This window comes from Thunnus albacares, chromosome 9 (genome assembly GCF_914725855.1).
Source record: "Thunnus albacares chromosome 9, fThuAlb1.1, whole genome shotgun sequence".
Lineage (NCBI taxonomy): Eukaryota > Metazoa > Chordata > Actinopteri > Scombriformes > Scombridae > Thunnus > Thunnus albacares.
The window spans coordinates 7,733,116-7,747,766 of record NC_058114.1 but is presented as its reverse complement, the minus strand read 5'-3'; the positions used below and the strand labels follow the sequence as shown (position 1 = coordinate 7,747,766).

The window sequence follows — 14,651 nt, the reverse complement described above, 5'->3', positions numbered from 1 at the left end:
ACACACACATACTCACAGGGTGGTCCTGCTTCATTAAGCCTACATAGAGGGGCACTTAAACCCAACAAGGATGATCCTGCTCTGTGACAATGACCTACTCTCATTTTCCACTCTTATTTATATTTCATTAGGCCACAGCCTGCAGGGAGGTTCTTATGGACCCTTACGGACATTCAAAACTCCTAATTTCACAGGGGGGAAAAGACTGAAAATAAATGAACTTCTCTTTCATAACTATACTTTATATTTTATATTTAATGCCTCCATGAATAAATCCATGAATAAATTCCTTATAATTCCGTTATAGCCTATGTGTCTCTACTTTTTAAAACTATGGCATTTCTGATTAATGAGTCTTAATTAAATTGATAAATTAGTTCAATTTAAGAGGTAAAATTGAGTGGTTTTATTTGTAGTGAATACTGCCGAGATACTGTTACTTTGTCGGTCAATAAAAGTAACTTTAACCTGGGAGATCATCTTGAAAAATCGGAATAAAACTCTTCTTAAACTTTGTCTGCGCATGCGTGAGAGCTCCTCACGGATTCTACTGTCGTCATGACAACCAGCGCTCACAGGAAAGTCAAAACTCAAATCTGACCTCTGACAAGTTTTCTCCTCCAGCGTAAATACATTAGTCGTTTTTATAACTAACCTAGTTATAAGAAGTTGTACTCAAATGGATTCAGGTGGGTTATTTTGAGGAAGGCTACGGCCCCGGTTGAAATGCTGTCGACCTGCAAAGGTGTTGCGGCAGCTCCGGGGCGAGGTGCGGAGCCGGGGGCCGGGAGTCAAAGCAACGGCCTCAGAGGAGCTCGACTCGGAGAAGAGAGACGAGAAGGACTCGGCGTTCAGGAGTGGCCCGACGGATCCAAATATGAGGGAGAGTTTGTTAACGGCTTCAAACACGGCAAAGGAAGGTACAGCTGGAGAAATGGAGAGGTAACGTGAACTTAAAATGATAAAGACTCAAAGAAAACATGATGTGTGAGTCTTCTTTTTCCATTTGAGGGTTAGCTAGCTGAGTTTTAATGAACTTTAATTTATATTTCTCCAAAGAGAGACTATAGCTACTAGTAGTAGGTTGTTCAACTATGGTGTGTAGCCGGTGTATGACAGGCAAAAGGCTTCTTCAACATAAAAATAATTACTATGTTGTTGTTAGTCCGTGAATGATGTCACTATCTGTCTCTCCTCTCTGTTTATCCTTTGTGTAGTACTATGAGGGCTCTTTCTACAAAGACTACAGACATGGTGATGGAGTGTACTGTTGGCCCACAGGCCACAAGTTCATTGGCAAGTTCTACCTCAACAGAAAGGAAGGATATGGACAACAGCTGTTCCCTGATGGAGCCACATTTCAGGTAAACTGGAGGGACAGATTGTTTGTTTTAGTTTATAGATAATAGTGAATATCAACAAGCCTCTCCTCTCCTCTCCAGGGTTTGTACCACGCTGACCAGAGGTTTGGTCCCGGTGTAGTTAGTTATCCAGACCAGCGTCAGGATGTGGGTCTGTGGCTTGGGAAGCGCTTGCTAAAGCTCTGTACCTCTATAGAGGAAGGTTTCAGCCTGAAGAACTTTCCTGAATATGCTGCCTATATGGACCCGGTTGTCAACACAGATTCTCTAAGTCAGGTAAAATAATAATCCTACAACAGGCTAAAACAAGTTCATTTTCATAATTGTATTTGGTTTTTAAAAAAATCATGTTTAATTATAGTTAAAACACTGTTGAGATCTCCTTGTCACACTATCCAAAACCATGTTTAACACAACTTTGAGACACAGGATTGTTGTATTTTGAGTGTGTTTTAAGCTCCACTGATTTATTTTTATCACTGTTAAATCCTCCAATCCTCCTCACTGAACAGTATAAACATGTGTAAACATGTGGTGCTTACACAAAAAATGTGTTAAATATATCTATATGTTTACATTTCCTCTTTTCTGTCTCCTCTTATCAGCCTCCCATTCTTTCTAGCGGTCTGCAGACAAAAGCCAGGACAGACTCTGGGGTAACATATTTTTATAATGAACTACTATATTGGTTTTTGACTTTACTCAAAACAAAGCAAAGCAATCTATTAAAACTAATTTAATTTTCCCCCATTCCTTTGTGGAAAAGACATATTTTGTTGGAGCACAAATAACCACTTTCACTTGATTAGATTCACATTTAGCATGGAGGACAAAAGTTGTTACTTTTCATGAGTCTTCTGTAGTCACTACACTTCCATACTCTCCATCTTCCTCAGGTAGACACAGACAGACATCTGCTGTCAGATGAGAATTTTATTCTTCCCCCTGGCCTGGAGAGTTACTCGACGGATGGTGACCACCTGCCGCTGCCCCCTGGCCGTAGAAGAGAGCTGGATCAACACTTCTATGGCGAGCTGTGGGAGCCAGACGCTCACCCGTACCTAGGCTATGAGCGAGACCCACTCTCCACTCTGCCCTTACAAGCCCGCATGCTGGCTCACATACACAAACACAGGTCAGATATATCTTAAATTGTACTGTTTGAGTATAGCAAAACTGTGTGTATTGAGAAAAAGAAAAATACCTACACATCATTTCAAGGTATGACTGCATACTGTATTAAAAGTGAGATTAAATTATAAGTATGCTATTGTATTTGTGTGTGTTTCTCTCAGACTACAGGCTGAAAATGTGGACTGGGATGTTGCAGCAGTTCTCTCTCTAAACAGAGACAGTTTTGGCCCAAAAGGCCCTTTGGAAGTCAGTTCAGAGATGTTGATTCAGCAGGCGTCCAGAGGGGAACTACAGGAGGTTTCACAAATTCTTCAGACGGGCTTTGTCCACCCCGATGTAGCAGATTCACAGGGACACACTGCACTGATCGCTGCCACAGTAACACATTCAATTTATTTCATTTTCATTTGTTTGTTAATTTCATTTGTTCATTGATTTGATCTTTGATTATTATCCTTTAACAAGAAAATCCTTTGGAAACCCACACTGGAGTCAACAATTCAATTATTACAGTTAACAATTATGTGAAAATTCAAAGGTTTTTTTTTTTTATTTATTTTTGTCTTAATTTTTGATTTTAGTCTCATTACTTTGATGGGTATTTATTGTCTCTATTGTGTCTTCCTCAAACAAGTTTGTCTCTCTGTTTCTTTCTTTTGTTTTGTCTTATTATCTGTCAGGTAAACTGCCATAATGATGTGATCCAGCTGTTGTTGGATATGGGTGCTGATATTGACAAGTTGAATTGTGAGGGCATGTCTGCCTTGGCTGTATGTCATGTCCTCTACTACCCTTTTCAGTCTCTGCAGACCACGTCATCTGAACCACCAGACAAAACACAAGTAAAATTCTATTTTATGTGGTTCTTCTCTGTGTTGTCTCATCACCTCTAGTAGTGTAGTTCATATGCATTTAAATGAAGCGAGCTCACATATACTGTATGTTTATACTGACATTTTTGCACTGTAATGTGTCATCAGGTTTTAAGGTCTCAGTCACCATGTGGGAACAGTCCTCAGATCAGCCCACTGGACTTCACTACAGACACACCCAGCCCTAATAGCAGACCTCAGACCACTAACACAACTCTGAGCAACCAGACCAATCAGAGTCACATCTCTGACCAGTAAGGATACAACTAGAGTAATATCACCTCTGTTACATGCTATTAGTGTTCTGCAGAAAATGTATATTCTATCTTGGGAGCGGATGTCTCACACGTGTAAGAATAAGGACGAAACATAATCAATGATACTTTTAATCTGGTAAAATATTGTAATTTTTAATCATATAAATCTGGAACTTGCTACAATTACCACCTGTTTGACCACTTATGGAGTGTGTATATAAAACCTGTGCATTCTTTCTTTTTTCAGGGCAACAGAAGAACTAACTGAGCACATCTCACATCACAGCAGTAAAGTGTCCAATGACAGTGAACTTACCGCTTACCGCTGCACTAGCCCGAATGAACCTGAGACCCCTGCAGACACTGAACACCTCCGGGAGAAGGAAAGAGGAGAGATAGTGGGAGAAGGAGGGGAGAGAGACAGCAGTGAGACAGAAAGAGTGGGAAATGTTAGAGAGAAGGAAGTAAGGAGCGGAAGGGAGGATGAGGAAGAGAGCAAAGGGGAGGGAAGAGAGAAAGAGGGAGAATGTGATCAAATGTGGGAAAGTGGGGAAACAGAAATAAAGGGGCTGGAAAGATATTTTAATGAAAGAGAAACTGAAGAGGTGGATGAAGAGTTTGGAGAGAAGAGAGAAACTGAGTCAGGAAAAGAGAATGTAGATATAAGAGAGGAGGTTGAGGAAGGTTTAGAGAAGTTAATGAGGGATTTTAATGAAGACGATGAAGAGGAGAGAGAAGAGAGAGGAAGCCAAGGGGTGCCTGGTGTGGAGCGCTCCATTCAAGTGATGGACGGTCACATTGCACTGGGCAGCGTGCAGTGGAGGGAACGTCAAGCTAAAGCAGGAGGAAGACTTCAGGTAAAGAGCACAGACGTCCCGTCCTGTAACTGATTTGACAACTTTGTAGCTCTTCTAACTCACTGTTGTCTACTCGTCTGTCTGCAGCAGGGCAAAGACAAAGGACTGACCCCGAAAGAAACCTTTGACTCCGCTCGCTCCATCCACAGCTACGACATCCGGGTCACAGAGGAAGTGATGCAGCGCTCAGCAGAAGCTCTGAGTCACGCAGGGATTCCTCAGCACTCGGACACACAGGAGACTGTACGCAAGATGGCTGCTATGAAAACTGAGTTAGTTAATCCCGTTCCTCCCTGTAATCTCTTTTCCTGTGCTGTTTGTTTTGTTCTGATGTTCTGTTGTTTGTGTATACTGCGTACGTCCACTTATATGTGCACATATTCTATGCGTGCGCTCGTCTCATCAGGCACCGTGTTCGTTTGAGCACGCTGAAGCTGTTATTGGAACGGGGCGCTGACCCCAATGTATCCAGGGTCCCCATGCCTGTCCTCTTTTTGGCCATTATGGCGGCTGACACTGAGGCTGTCAGGAGACTTCTGCTGTGTGGAGCTCGCACTGACATTTCCCTTCCACCTGAGGTAGCAGCTCACTTTTTACTTCCTTTTCTTTATATCAAATGTCATCAAAGGTCAGTTAATTGAAAACTGGGGCCAGCAGTTCTTTTTCCGCACTGAATAGGTTTTTAGTATACTCAAGTTTTATAGTTCACAGTTGTTACACTCCAATGCACAATGCTGAATTAACCAACTAAACATTTTAACGTTTTTTGACAGAGGAAAGGCCTATATCCCCTGCATGTAGCTGCATCACTGCAAGGTCCAGCAGGTCCCAGAATCACAGAGCTGCTGCTGCACACTGCTACAGATCCAGACGCACAGGCATGTGACCAGTATGAGATCTATGAACAGGATAAGGTGTGTATGTTCTTCAACCTTTATCAGAGTCCTTAGTGGTAATTGTTATGAGGATAGTTGAACTGGTAAGAAAAGAGTTGCAGTCTGAGTCTTTTACATATTTCCATTGAAGGCCCAGAAACCACAGAGCAACAATGAGAGCCCATGTCCCAGAGAAGGAGGACGAACGGCTCTGCATGTGGCTTGCCAGAGAGACAGCGATTACCGGGTGAGTACATTACTGTATATGCACACAGTCAGATTATTCAAAAGGGCGCCTGTGGCTCAGGAGGAAGACCAGGTCATCCACTAATAATAGAGGTTGGTTGTTCGGTCTTCGGCTGCTCCTGTCCACGTCATCTCGGGCAAGACTCGAAACCCCAGATTGCTGATGGTTCCGCCAGCACTTTGCATCAGTGTGTGAGTGTGTGTGTGTGTGAATGGGTGAATGTGGATGGCAAAATGAAAAGAGCTTTGGAAAAAATGCAATATGAAGTCCATTTATACACATCATCACTCGTGAAACACAATGCAAAATGTTCAAATCAGTAGTTGCACATATGATAACTACTATCATGTTACACACCCACAAATCCATGCCCATTCATTTTGTCGGAATTGTTATTTTGAGTCTACTGTACTTTGGACAGCGTCTCTGTCATTTATTTGATTCTGAAAAAAATGCAAAGTTATCATCTGGCTAAGACTGTATTTCATAATTAATATCCTTGCTACTAAATCAAAACTTCACGTGGCTATTACTTCTCCAAAATGTTACTAAGAATCGCAGGAGGTTTAGTGAAAGTGAATCACAAAAGTAGTGATTTTCTCTATTTGAACAACTTGTGTGCTTGTTTTTTTTTGTTTGTTTTTTTTTTTTGCAGAATGCCAGCAAGGTGGTAGCCCTCCTGCTCTCCCACAGAGCGAGCACAAACCTCCTCTGGAGTGGACACTCACCTCTCTCCCTGGCAATAGCAAGTGGCAATGACCTGGTAGCCCCCCCCACACACAGACACACAGACACTCCACAGACTCACACTTATATACATGCCCACTAAAACTCACTCTGTCCTGGACCTCTTCCTTTTTTCTTGCTCAGGCAGTGGAGGAGCTTTTGAAAGGTGGTGCAGATCCCAACATCCCCTTGGGCTGCAGAGTGGGCAGCGCCCTCTGTGTCCTCGCCAACATCAACTACCACTTGGGTGGCAACAGAGCTAAGCTGGTACACACCAATACACACATTTACACAGACCATTAGTCATATATGAGAAAATGTTTGTTACATGTGTTTGTCTAACATCCCAAAAAATAATCCCAAACACTGTTTAGAAGAACTAGTTTCCATTAAACACACTTTCAGAAGTGAAATACAAAAAAGAAAAGCTCCTGCATGCTTATAGCGCTTACAATCTATTATTATGCAGCTAACATTTTTGCACAGTATTTGTGAGGCATTTTGAAATATATGTGTCTCTAAATAGTAAGCAAAAATGTATTATTTGGGTCTTCGGTGTGTGTCTTTGATGTAGTTGGACATGTTAGCAAAAGCTGGTGCAGACATCTTGATGCCAGTTAGGGTGGGCGATGTTGTGGGAACTGCAGTCGACTACGCATACCATTCCTTCAACCAGGTAACACTCCTGTACTGTACTGCATTTTAACTGAATTCAAAAAACTTAATTTTATTCTTAACGGGCAATAAAAATGTACGCTTAGCAGAGCATAGACATGTCCACATGCAAATATAATGCAATAAACCCTGACTTTGTGAGAGTTATGACCTTTAGTTTTTGTTGAGACCTATCTAGCGTCAATTTTGTGGTACTTTTTGAAGCCATAGTTACATGTAGTGGTGATGTTGTATTTGATTGGATTACATTGTGAGGTGTTTCAAATATTTTGTCCCCCTCATATATTTAAATGGTGGTAGACACAGGTGTTTCTGAAACATTATAAACAAAAGTGTAAACAAAAAGTATGAACAGAAAATGAATATATTGTATAGATGCACTCATACACAGTCAGAGGAACGCTTTGGATTTGATTTATTGTTTTTAACTTAATGTGTCAGTATAGTTGTCTGTAATGTTCAATGTTACTGTGTAGGACTCGCGTATTGCCAACACTCCCTTCCATGCTCTGAACATGCGAGAGAGGGAAATATTCAAAGAACGGCGCCAGCTGCTGAGCTTGATGGGAGATCTGCTGAGACAGACTGTTGGCCAGAGGGAGAGAGAGCAGCTAGAGAGAGAACAAACACACACATTCATGTACTGCACCTGCACACTGTCTATTTCTTGTGACCTTGTGCCTTAATCCAACATGGAGTTAAATTTAAGACCAAAATTTAAGAAGCAAACTAAGAAAAAAACATTTTTCAAAAGCCCATTTCCAACTCTGTGCATTTGAATCTTTTCCCAGGAAGCCGTCGTTTAAGTTCTGCTACCACTGCGGTCGCTCTGTGACCGTGAAGCTGACCGCTTGTAGCCGCTGCCACAAGGTCTTTTACTGCTCCAGGACCTGTAAACTTAAAGCGTGGGATGAGAGACACAAGGACGAATGTATCCGGGTGTCAGGTGGGAATTAGGACCTCTCCTTCCAACAGTAACAAACAACACCTGCCCCCAACCCCTACCCCAGGACACAGAAGTTCAATCCATAAATATCACTTAATAAGCTTATAATAAAATTATAATGTGTAACTTTGTCACAGTGTTTTGAATCTGTGATATCTAAAGGATAAAGTTATGCTTCGGATGAACATTTTGATGTACAGTATCTGTAAAATACTAATTTGGTTTTTATCTTTTGGAGCATGTCAACACTTTGTCTATCTGTCTCTCTCAATCCAGCATCAGCTGATGGCCTCCAGAAGAGTGTTGTGTTAAAAACCCAAAGAGGCCCCAGGCCCTTGAGTGTCATGTTGAAATCAAAAACAGTCCCCAGGCCCTTGAGTGTCCAGTTGAAATCCCAAAGAGTCCCCAAACCCTTGAGCATGGCTGAGAAGGTCTTGGAGAGCCAAGTCAACCTGAAGGAAAACTACAGCTTCAACTGACGGATACGAACATTTAACATGCTTATTACTGCTAAATGACATTATCTACCTAATATAGTGATGCACTTCTGTTACATAATTTCTTTCTCTTACTCTTGAGTTTTGACTTTATATATTTGGCTTAATGGTGACAATATTACAACAATATTTAGTGCCATAATCACTTCTCTTTGGCATGTATTGTTGCTGTAGTATTAGCGTATTAATAATGGAATAATGTCTTTTCTTCTCTGTGCTATTGTCAGGGAAATGCCTATTTAAAAAAATACTCTAGTAGGAACTAGTGCTGGATTTTGGCATATGACTTCTTTTATACAGGAAATGTATCTAAACTTTATCACTTATGCTATTATTGTTGTTGATCTAATATATTGTCCTAGCTGATTTGTTGATGACTAAGTTCAAAGTTTCAAAAGATGTGCTTTTGTAAAAAAAAAAAAAAGTAAGAAATGTGATGCACACATTAAGTTTTTATTGTGATAAAATGTGCCTTGTTGCTTTTTTTTTTTGCACTGCCAGCAGTGAGACTGGTTTCAGCTGATTGGTCACTCAACCAGTCTGTCCAGAGCAAGATTCCTTTGACAACTTTCAACCAGATTGTAATGACATTTGTTTAGAATATTTACAGTATGCAAAGGTTGATGGGAAAGTAATGTTTTTATTTGACCCTATGACCTGTCCACTACCACTATTAGGCCAAGTTTTGCACTTGGATACACAAATATCAAAATCCAGTCTACTGACCACATTCATTCCCTATAGAATTAATCATTTTCATTTTTGTCACTCTATTAGCTCTCCCCTAGCGCCACACTCAGGCAAATAAATGTCAACTTTGCACACTCACAGAATGACATGGTAACACTTTATATTAAAATGAAATGTAATGTAATGAAAAATGTGGCTGTGTTTGGGGGGGGGGGGGATTAGACTTCTGGTTATGTTTTCTTCAAGTTGTGGCCCACCAACTGAATAATACGCAAATGAGTTTATGTTTGAAGAGGTCAAAACTGCAGCAACACTTGAAGACAAGTCTACAAGTTTATTATGAGACCAATGCATTTCAGCTTCTGGCCTTCATGGTCCACAAGCTGAAATGTGGTCTTACAATGAAGTTGTTCCTTGTATCTAGGCTACTACATGTGTTGGAGCTTTGACCACCTCAGACTCCGTGGACCTTGGAAGTAGGTCAAGTTTTGCAAGAGATCCTTAACGAGCTTCTGTTTGCCTGAATTAAGATGTTGTGGGTTTAGATTTATTTTATAGCACTCACTGATTTTGCACTAATGGCCAGCAGTGGATGAAGTATTCAGATCCTTTATGTAAGTAAAAGTACCAATGCAGCTCCAAAGGGTCACCAGATGAATCAGAGGGGTCATTAGATGATTTATAGGAGAGATAAGAAGAGTTCTGAAATTCTTCTCTAATCCTTGATTTTTGGTGAAATATTGGATCATTTGAACATTTATTGAAATGAAACCATGTGACAAGTTTACAGGGAAAAATCACTATTTGGTGGAGCTGTTAATAACTCATAGACATCTGAAATGTGACCCTGACTACACACTGCTTTTTGTAAGACGTCAAAAGCCCAAAAGTTTGGAAACCACTGGTTTCATCTTTAACAGTGTGTTGTATTTTAAAGGCTTGTTATATCATCCATTGTGTCAAATCTTCATCTGAAAAGTAACTAAAGCTGTCAAATAAATGTAGTGGAGTAGAAAGTACAATATTTCCCTCTGAAATGTAGTGGAGTGGAAGTATAAAGTGGCAGAAAATAGAAATACTCAGGTAAAGTGCAAATATTAACTCGAATGTCTCATTTTTGTTTGACTGTTTCACCCACCTCTTGTGTCCTTCAGCCTCACAGGCCTGATGGTGGTGCACAGGTAAACTGCACCTGAATGCACCGGTCAAACAACTTAATGTTGTTTGTGACCTGTTGCCATGACAGCAGTACTGTAGGCTGTGGTTGCTGCTGTAAATTGTGTCTTGCATCACACAGATGAGTCAACAGTGGGACGGGCAGTTCTGGTATAATAACCGCAGTCACGCTGAACAGCACTGGTTTTACAGTATACCATCGTTTAAAGGCACAAAGCAACTTAAGTAACTGCACTGCACACTAAAGGAGGCATTTTATTTAGAAATTAGAAAGTAAAGTTTGTTTGCAATTTATTTAAGAATTGAGGTATGAATGTGGACTTGGAGGAGCAGGAAGATGAACTGCTGGCTCTGTGTAGCATCTTGGGTTCGGAGGAGTTCGTTCGGGATGAGTTCAAGTCTGGTGGAGAAATCCGAGTGTCTGTAGAGCTGCCAGCGGCTTTCATGGTGGCTCTGAGGGAGGGTAAATATGTCAGTTTGACAAAAAAACAAATAAATGCATGTGTTATCGACATATCCTAGGCTATATAAATGTGTTGGGTGGATGTTTTGATACAAAGTTAGCTGTTGCTTTGCTTTGGAAACTAAATCAATCTCCATAGATTTTGGAGTAATCCCATCAATAAAATCTGGAATAGGAAAATAAGTTATACACCACAAGAATCATTAGAAATCAAGACTTTTCTAGAAGATTTTGCTAATTGGAAAATCCAAATAGGCCTATATAACATTTTGAAACCAGCAGTATTTTATATAAATGTTTATTTTAAAGAAGCTTTTTATAATTAAAATACATTTCTCTGCTGTTACATACACCCAAATTATTGGGTATAAAAAGACAAATAAATGAAAAGACTTTCAAGCCACAATTCACAGTCTTGATAACTAATGTTTATTTATGTGTGAGGTGATGTACTTTGGTCATGTTGTACCTATAGGCCTACTTGGGTTTTTTCTTTTCTTTACCTAAGGTGAAACGCTGAGGCAGTATGAGATATCATTCCTCCCACCTCTGCTTCTGACCTTTGAACTCCCCGAGAACTATCCTTCCTCCTCCCCTCCCTCCTTCACTCTCACCTGCAGCTGGCTGACACACACGCAGGTAACCTGCAGAAGCCATTTGAGTCATTTAAAAACTGTGGATGTGAAAGAGCGTAACGGACCATATAACAACCGATTGCAGATGTTCAATAAAGATCAGTCTCTTTCTTCCCTCCAGCTCTCTGCTCTGGCTGCTCATCTCATTGATCTCTACCAGACGTCTGGAAGCGCTGTGGTGCTCTTCTCCTGGGTACAGTTTCTAAGAGAGGATGCTTTCAGATTCCTGGATATTGATTATCTACTGGAGCTCCCCTCTGATGAACACAACACCCTGCACTGTAGCCAGGACACGCAAAATGCTACTTTCTTAGAGGCAAAAAGCAACCAAGACACACCGACATCAGGATCCAGAGATGACCAAAGTTGTAATGTTTCAGAAACACAAAAAACTGAACTCTCCGCCCCATCATCCGAAGCAGACATTGCTGACTCTGTGGCATTAAACTCCTGCATGGATGGCCAAAATAATTTCACCTCTAGCCACAGCAAAGTCAGCCAGAATGACGTAAACTCAGGGCCAAACAGGGATTATCAAAAGGCTCTTCCTTTACAGACCAAAGTCCAAAACACTTCTAATGATTTTAACCAAACTTCACAAACCTCAGATGTTTGCAAGCCTGAACGTATCTTCCAAACCTCTGAGTTTAAGTCTGACCACCACAATGACCTGTCCTCAGAGGCAGACAAATCTGAGTTTCTTCCATTTGCTCAGTCCAATCAAACTGGCCAGAAATATTATGAGATGGACTCTTCAGCTTCCTCTTGGCTTCCCTCAAGCTCCTCAGTCCCACTTGGTGGAGAAGCTCGCCCCAAAAAATCCCCTCCAAACGAAGACCAATCCCTCTCTGGTCTCTCCCTAACCCCAGCACAAGCTCTCCTGTCTCAGCTCTTGACCTACGATGCGGCCCAGAAGCAGAAAGTGTTTGCCAGCACAGTTTTTGACTGTGGCGTGTGTTTTACGGGCTGGCTCGGTTCACAGTGTGTGCAGATACTGGAGTGCGGTCACGTCTTCTGCCAGGCTTGTCTTGCCAATTTCTGTAAGCTGCAGATAACAGAGGGGAACGTCCGGGGTGTCACCTGTCCTCAAGCAGACTGCACAGCCACCCCCACACCTGCACAGGTGCAGAACACAACCGTCTGTTACCTCTTGCTGCTACAGATTACAGTTTAACTACAGATTCTTTATAGATGTCTGTGTTTTTTGAGGCTTTGGGACACTGGGCTGAATTATCCAGGAACATTTTGATTTTCTATATCAAAAAAACGACTATTCATTGCCAAAACAAACATCTGCATCTGGATTTAGTAATTGACTTCTCTAACACATTTGCTGTCTATTTCTGTCCTTTTCTATTCTCTAATTTTTCCCTGTTTGGCAGGTGAAAAGTCTCGTAGGAGAGGAGCTGTTCAGCCGCTATGACCGTCTCCTGCTCCAGTCCACTCTGGACTGTATGCCTGGTGTGTTTCCCTTATATTCTCTCAAACCATTTGTACCTCAAAATGACCAGAGATATGGTAATGATAGAGAGTGGGTAAGTTATTTCCCTCAGGAAGTCAATTACTTTAATGCAATTTTATACTCGTCACTTCATAATAGTGTATTAAAATTAGTTTCTTGTTTCATTTCATGCATTTCCTTTTGGTTTTCCGCTGCTATCTTTGAGCCAACTGTGAAAATAAGGCAAAATGAGCAAACTAGAAACAAAAAGAAAACATCTTTAGCTCTTCCTTATAAACAGAAAGACTTTTTTTCTCCCTTCCTCTCAGATGTGGTGTACTGTCCACGGCGCTCCTGTGGATCTGCCGTCATTCAGGAGAAGGCCAGCAATGCGGCGATGTGCTCTGTATGTGGCTTCGCCTTCTGTGTTACCTGCAAAAAGACCTACCATGGAACAGATGACTGCCAGGCAAAGAAGCTGCCGAAAAAACAGGCAGAAAAAGATTCACAGCAAACTCTTGCAGACCTCCCACAGTCACAAGGTACACAAGGATGCATGTGTGTGTGTGTGTATGCTTGAGTTCATTTTTTCATTTATTTAGAATCATAAAATCAGATGTGTGTGTCTCCATGAAACAGTGTTGTGTTGCTGTGTGTGTGTCTCAGGGGGTTTGATGGCTCTATGGGACGATTACACCAGTGGCAGTAAGCAGAGGCAGCGCCTACTGGAGAGCAGGTACGGCCGTAACAGCCTGCACGTCACTGTGGAGGGATGTCTGAGTGAAGACTGGATTGCTTTCAACAGCAAGAACTGTCCTCACTGTTTCTGCAAGATACAGGTATATATTTACATTTATTACAGTATATTTATTTACAATTTCACAAACACATTTGTGTGTTTACAGACAAATTTGTACTACTTATGAAAGTGTCAAAGTCAATTCAAGAGGTCTTTCAAATGTTGCATGCGTGTTTTTCTGACTGTTGTAGTTTAAATGTGCCTGATTTGCTAATACATACTGTATGTTGCTGTTTTGTGTTGCAGAAAAACGGAGGATGTAACAAGATGACATGCTCTCAGTGTAGAGGGATATTCTGCTGGTCCTGCCTGGCCAGACTGCGATCATTTCATTGCAGCCAACACTTTCAGGACGGTCCCTGCTCTGCCTACGAATACTCCCCGAACTAATCCCTCAGCGACTTTTATCACCAGCCACTGGCCACCAGCCATAGAGGAAATGCAGTCAACAAATTTTACTCTACTCTTGGTGCATTTGATGAAAGCATCCACATTCGAAGCTGCCAAGATTACATTTTCAATTCATCCTCATGTGGAGGTTTAAACTGTGGATTCTGTGCTTTGTTTTTATTCAAAGCAGTTTTATTTCCAAGTGCACTTTTAAAAGACAGTTTTAAAAAAATCAGCAACAACAATATACCTCAAATGCTGCATTAGTTTCACTTGAAAATTCAACTAGAAACCTCTATTTTAAAACTGTAAATTTCTACCAAAGTCTTAGTCATTCACAAAATCAACCTGTCAAACTGTGTCATGACCACTAGATGGAGCTAAATAATAATAATGCAGAGACAGCCTGAGCTCTGGCTCCATCAACTTCACTGAAGATCAATTTTGTCTACATCAAGAAACACATTAATCCGTGTTAAATAATCAATCAAAATACCTTACTCAAAACAGTTATGTGGTATGATATAGACATTTACAGCTCTGAATGCAAAGATAAATGATTTGTAAAAGAAAATGTCCCTGTGTGCGTGTTTGAACCAAATCAAAGCAT

At 41.0% G+C, this 14,651-nt stretch overlaps 2 protein-coding genes across 3 annotated transcripts; both read left to right on the top strand.

Moving 5' to 3' along the window:
- Window positions 1-547: 547 nt before the first annotated feature.
- ankmy1 (ankyrin repeat and MYND domain containing 1) lies at window positions 548-9,480 on the top strand. 2 transcript variants are annotated; one of them, XM_044362620.1, is made up of 19 exons: window positions 548-942; window positions 1,218-1,364; window positions 1,443-1,637; window positions 1,967-2,017; window positions 2,258-2,496; window positions 2,657-2,873; window positions 3,176-3,337; window positions 3,476-3,621; window positions 3,872-4,481; window positions 4,572-4,753; window positions 4,888-5,059; window positions 5,255-5,395; window positions 5,508-5,603; window positions 6,259-6,366; window positions 6,474-6,596; window positions 6,904-7,005; window positions 7,481-7,644; window positions 7,796-7,950; window positions 8,227-9,480. In XM_044362620.1, exons 1-19 carry the CDS (start codon window positions 727-729, stop codon window positions 8,427-8,429), a joined length of 3,429 nt encoding a protein of 1,142 aa, XP_044218555.1. In that variant the 5' UTR covers window positions 548-726; the 3' UTR covers window positions 8,430-9,480. The 2 variants fall into 2 exon arrangements, with proteins under 2 accessions (XP_044218555.1, XP_044218554.1); XM_044362619.1 differs by having other exon boundaries at window positions 4,569-4,753; window positions 8,227-9,479.
- A 979-nt stretch (window positions 9,481-10,459) lies between these two features.
- Window positions 10,460-14,267, top strand: LOC122989146 (E3 ubiquitin-protein ligase RNF14-like). The gene is made up of 7 exons (XM_044361839.1): window positions 10,460-10,776; window positions 11,285-11,415; window positions 11,533-12,534; window positions 12,794-12,872; window positions 13,182-13,394; window positions 13,519-13,691; window positions 13,898-14,267. Exons 1-7 carry the CDS (start codon window positions 10,623-10,625, stop codon window positions 14,039-14,041), a joined length of 1,896 nt encoding a protein of 631 aa, XP_044217774.1. The 5' UTR covers window positions 10,460-10,622; the 3' UTR covers window positions 14,042-14,267.
- Window positions 14,268-14,651: the final 384 nt, after the last annotated feature.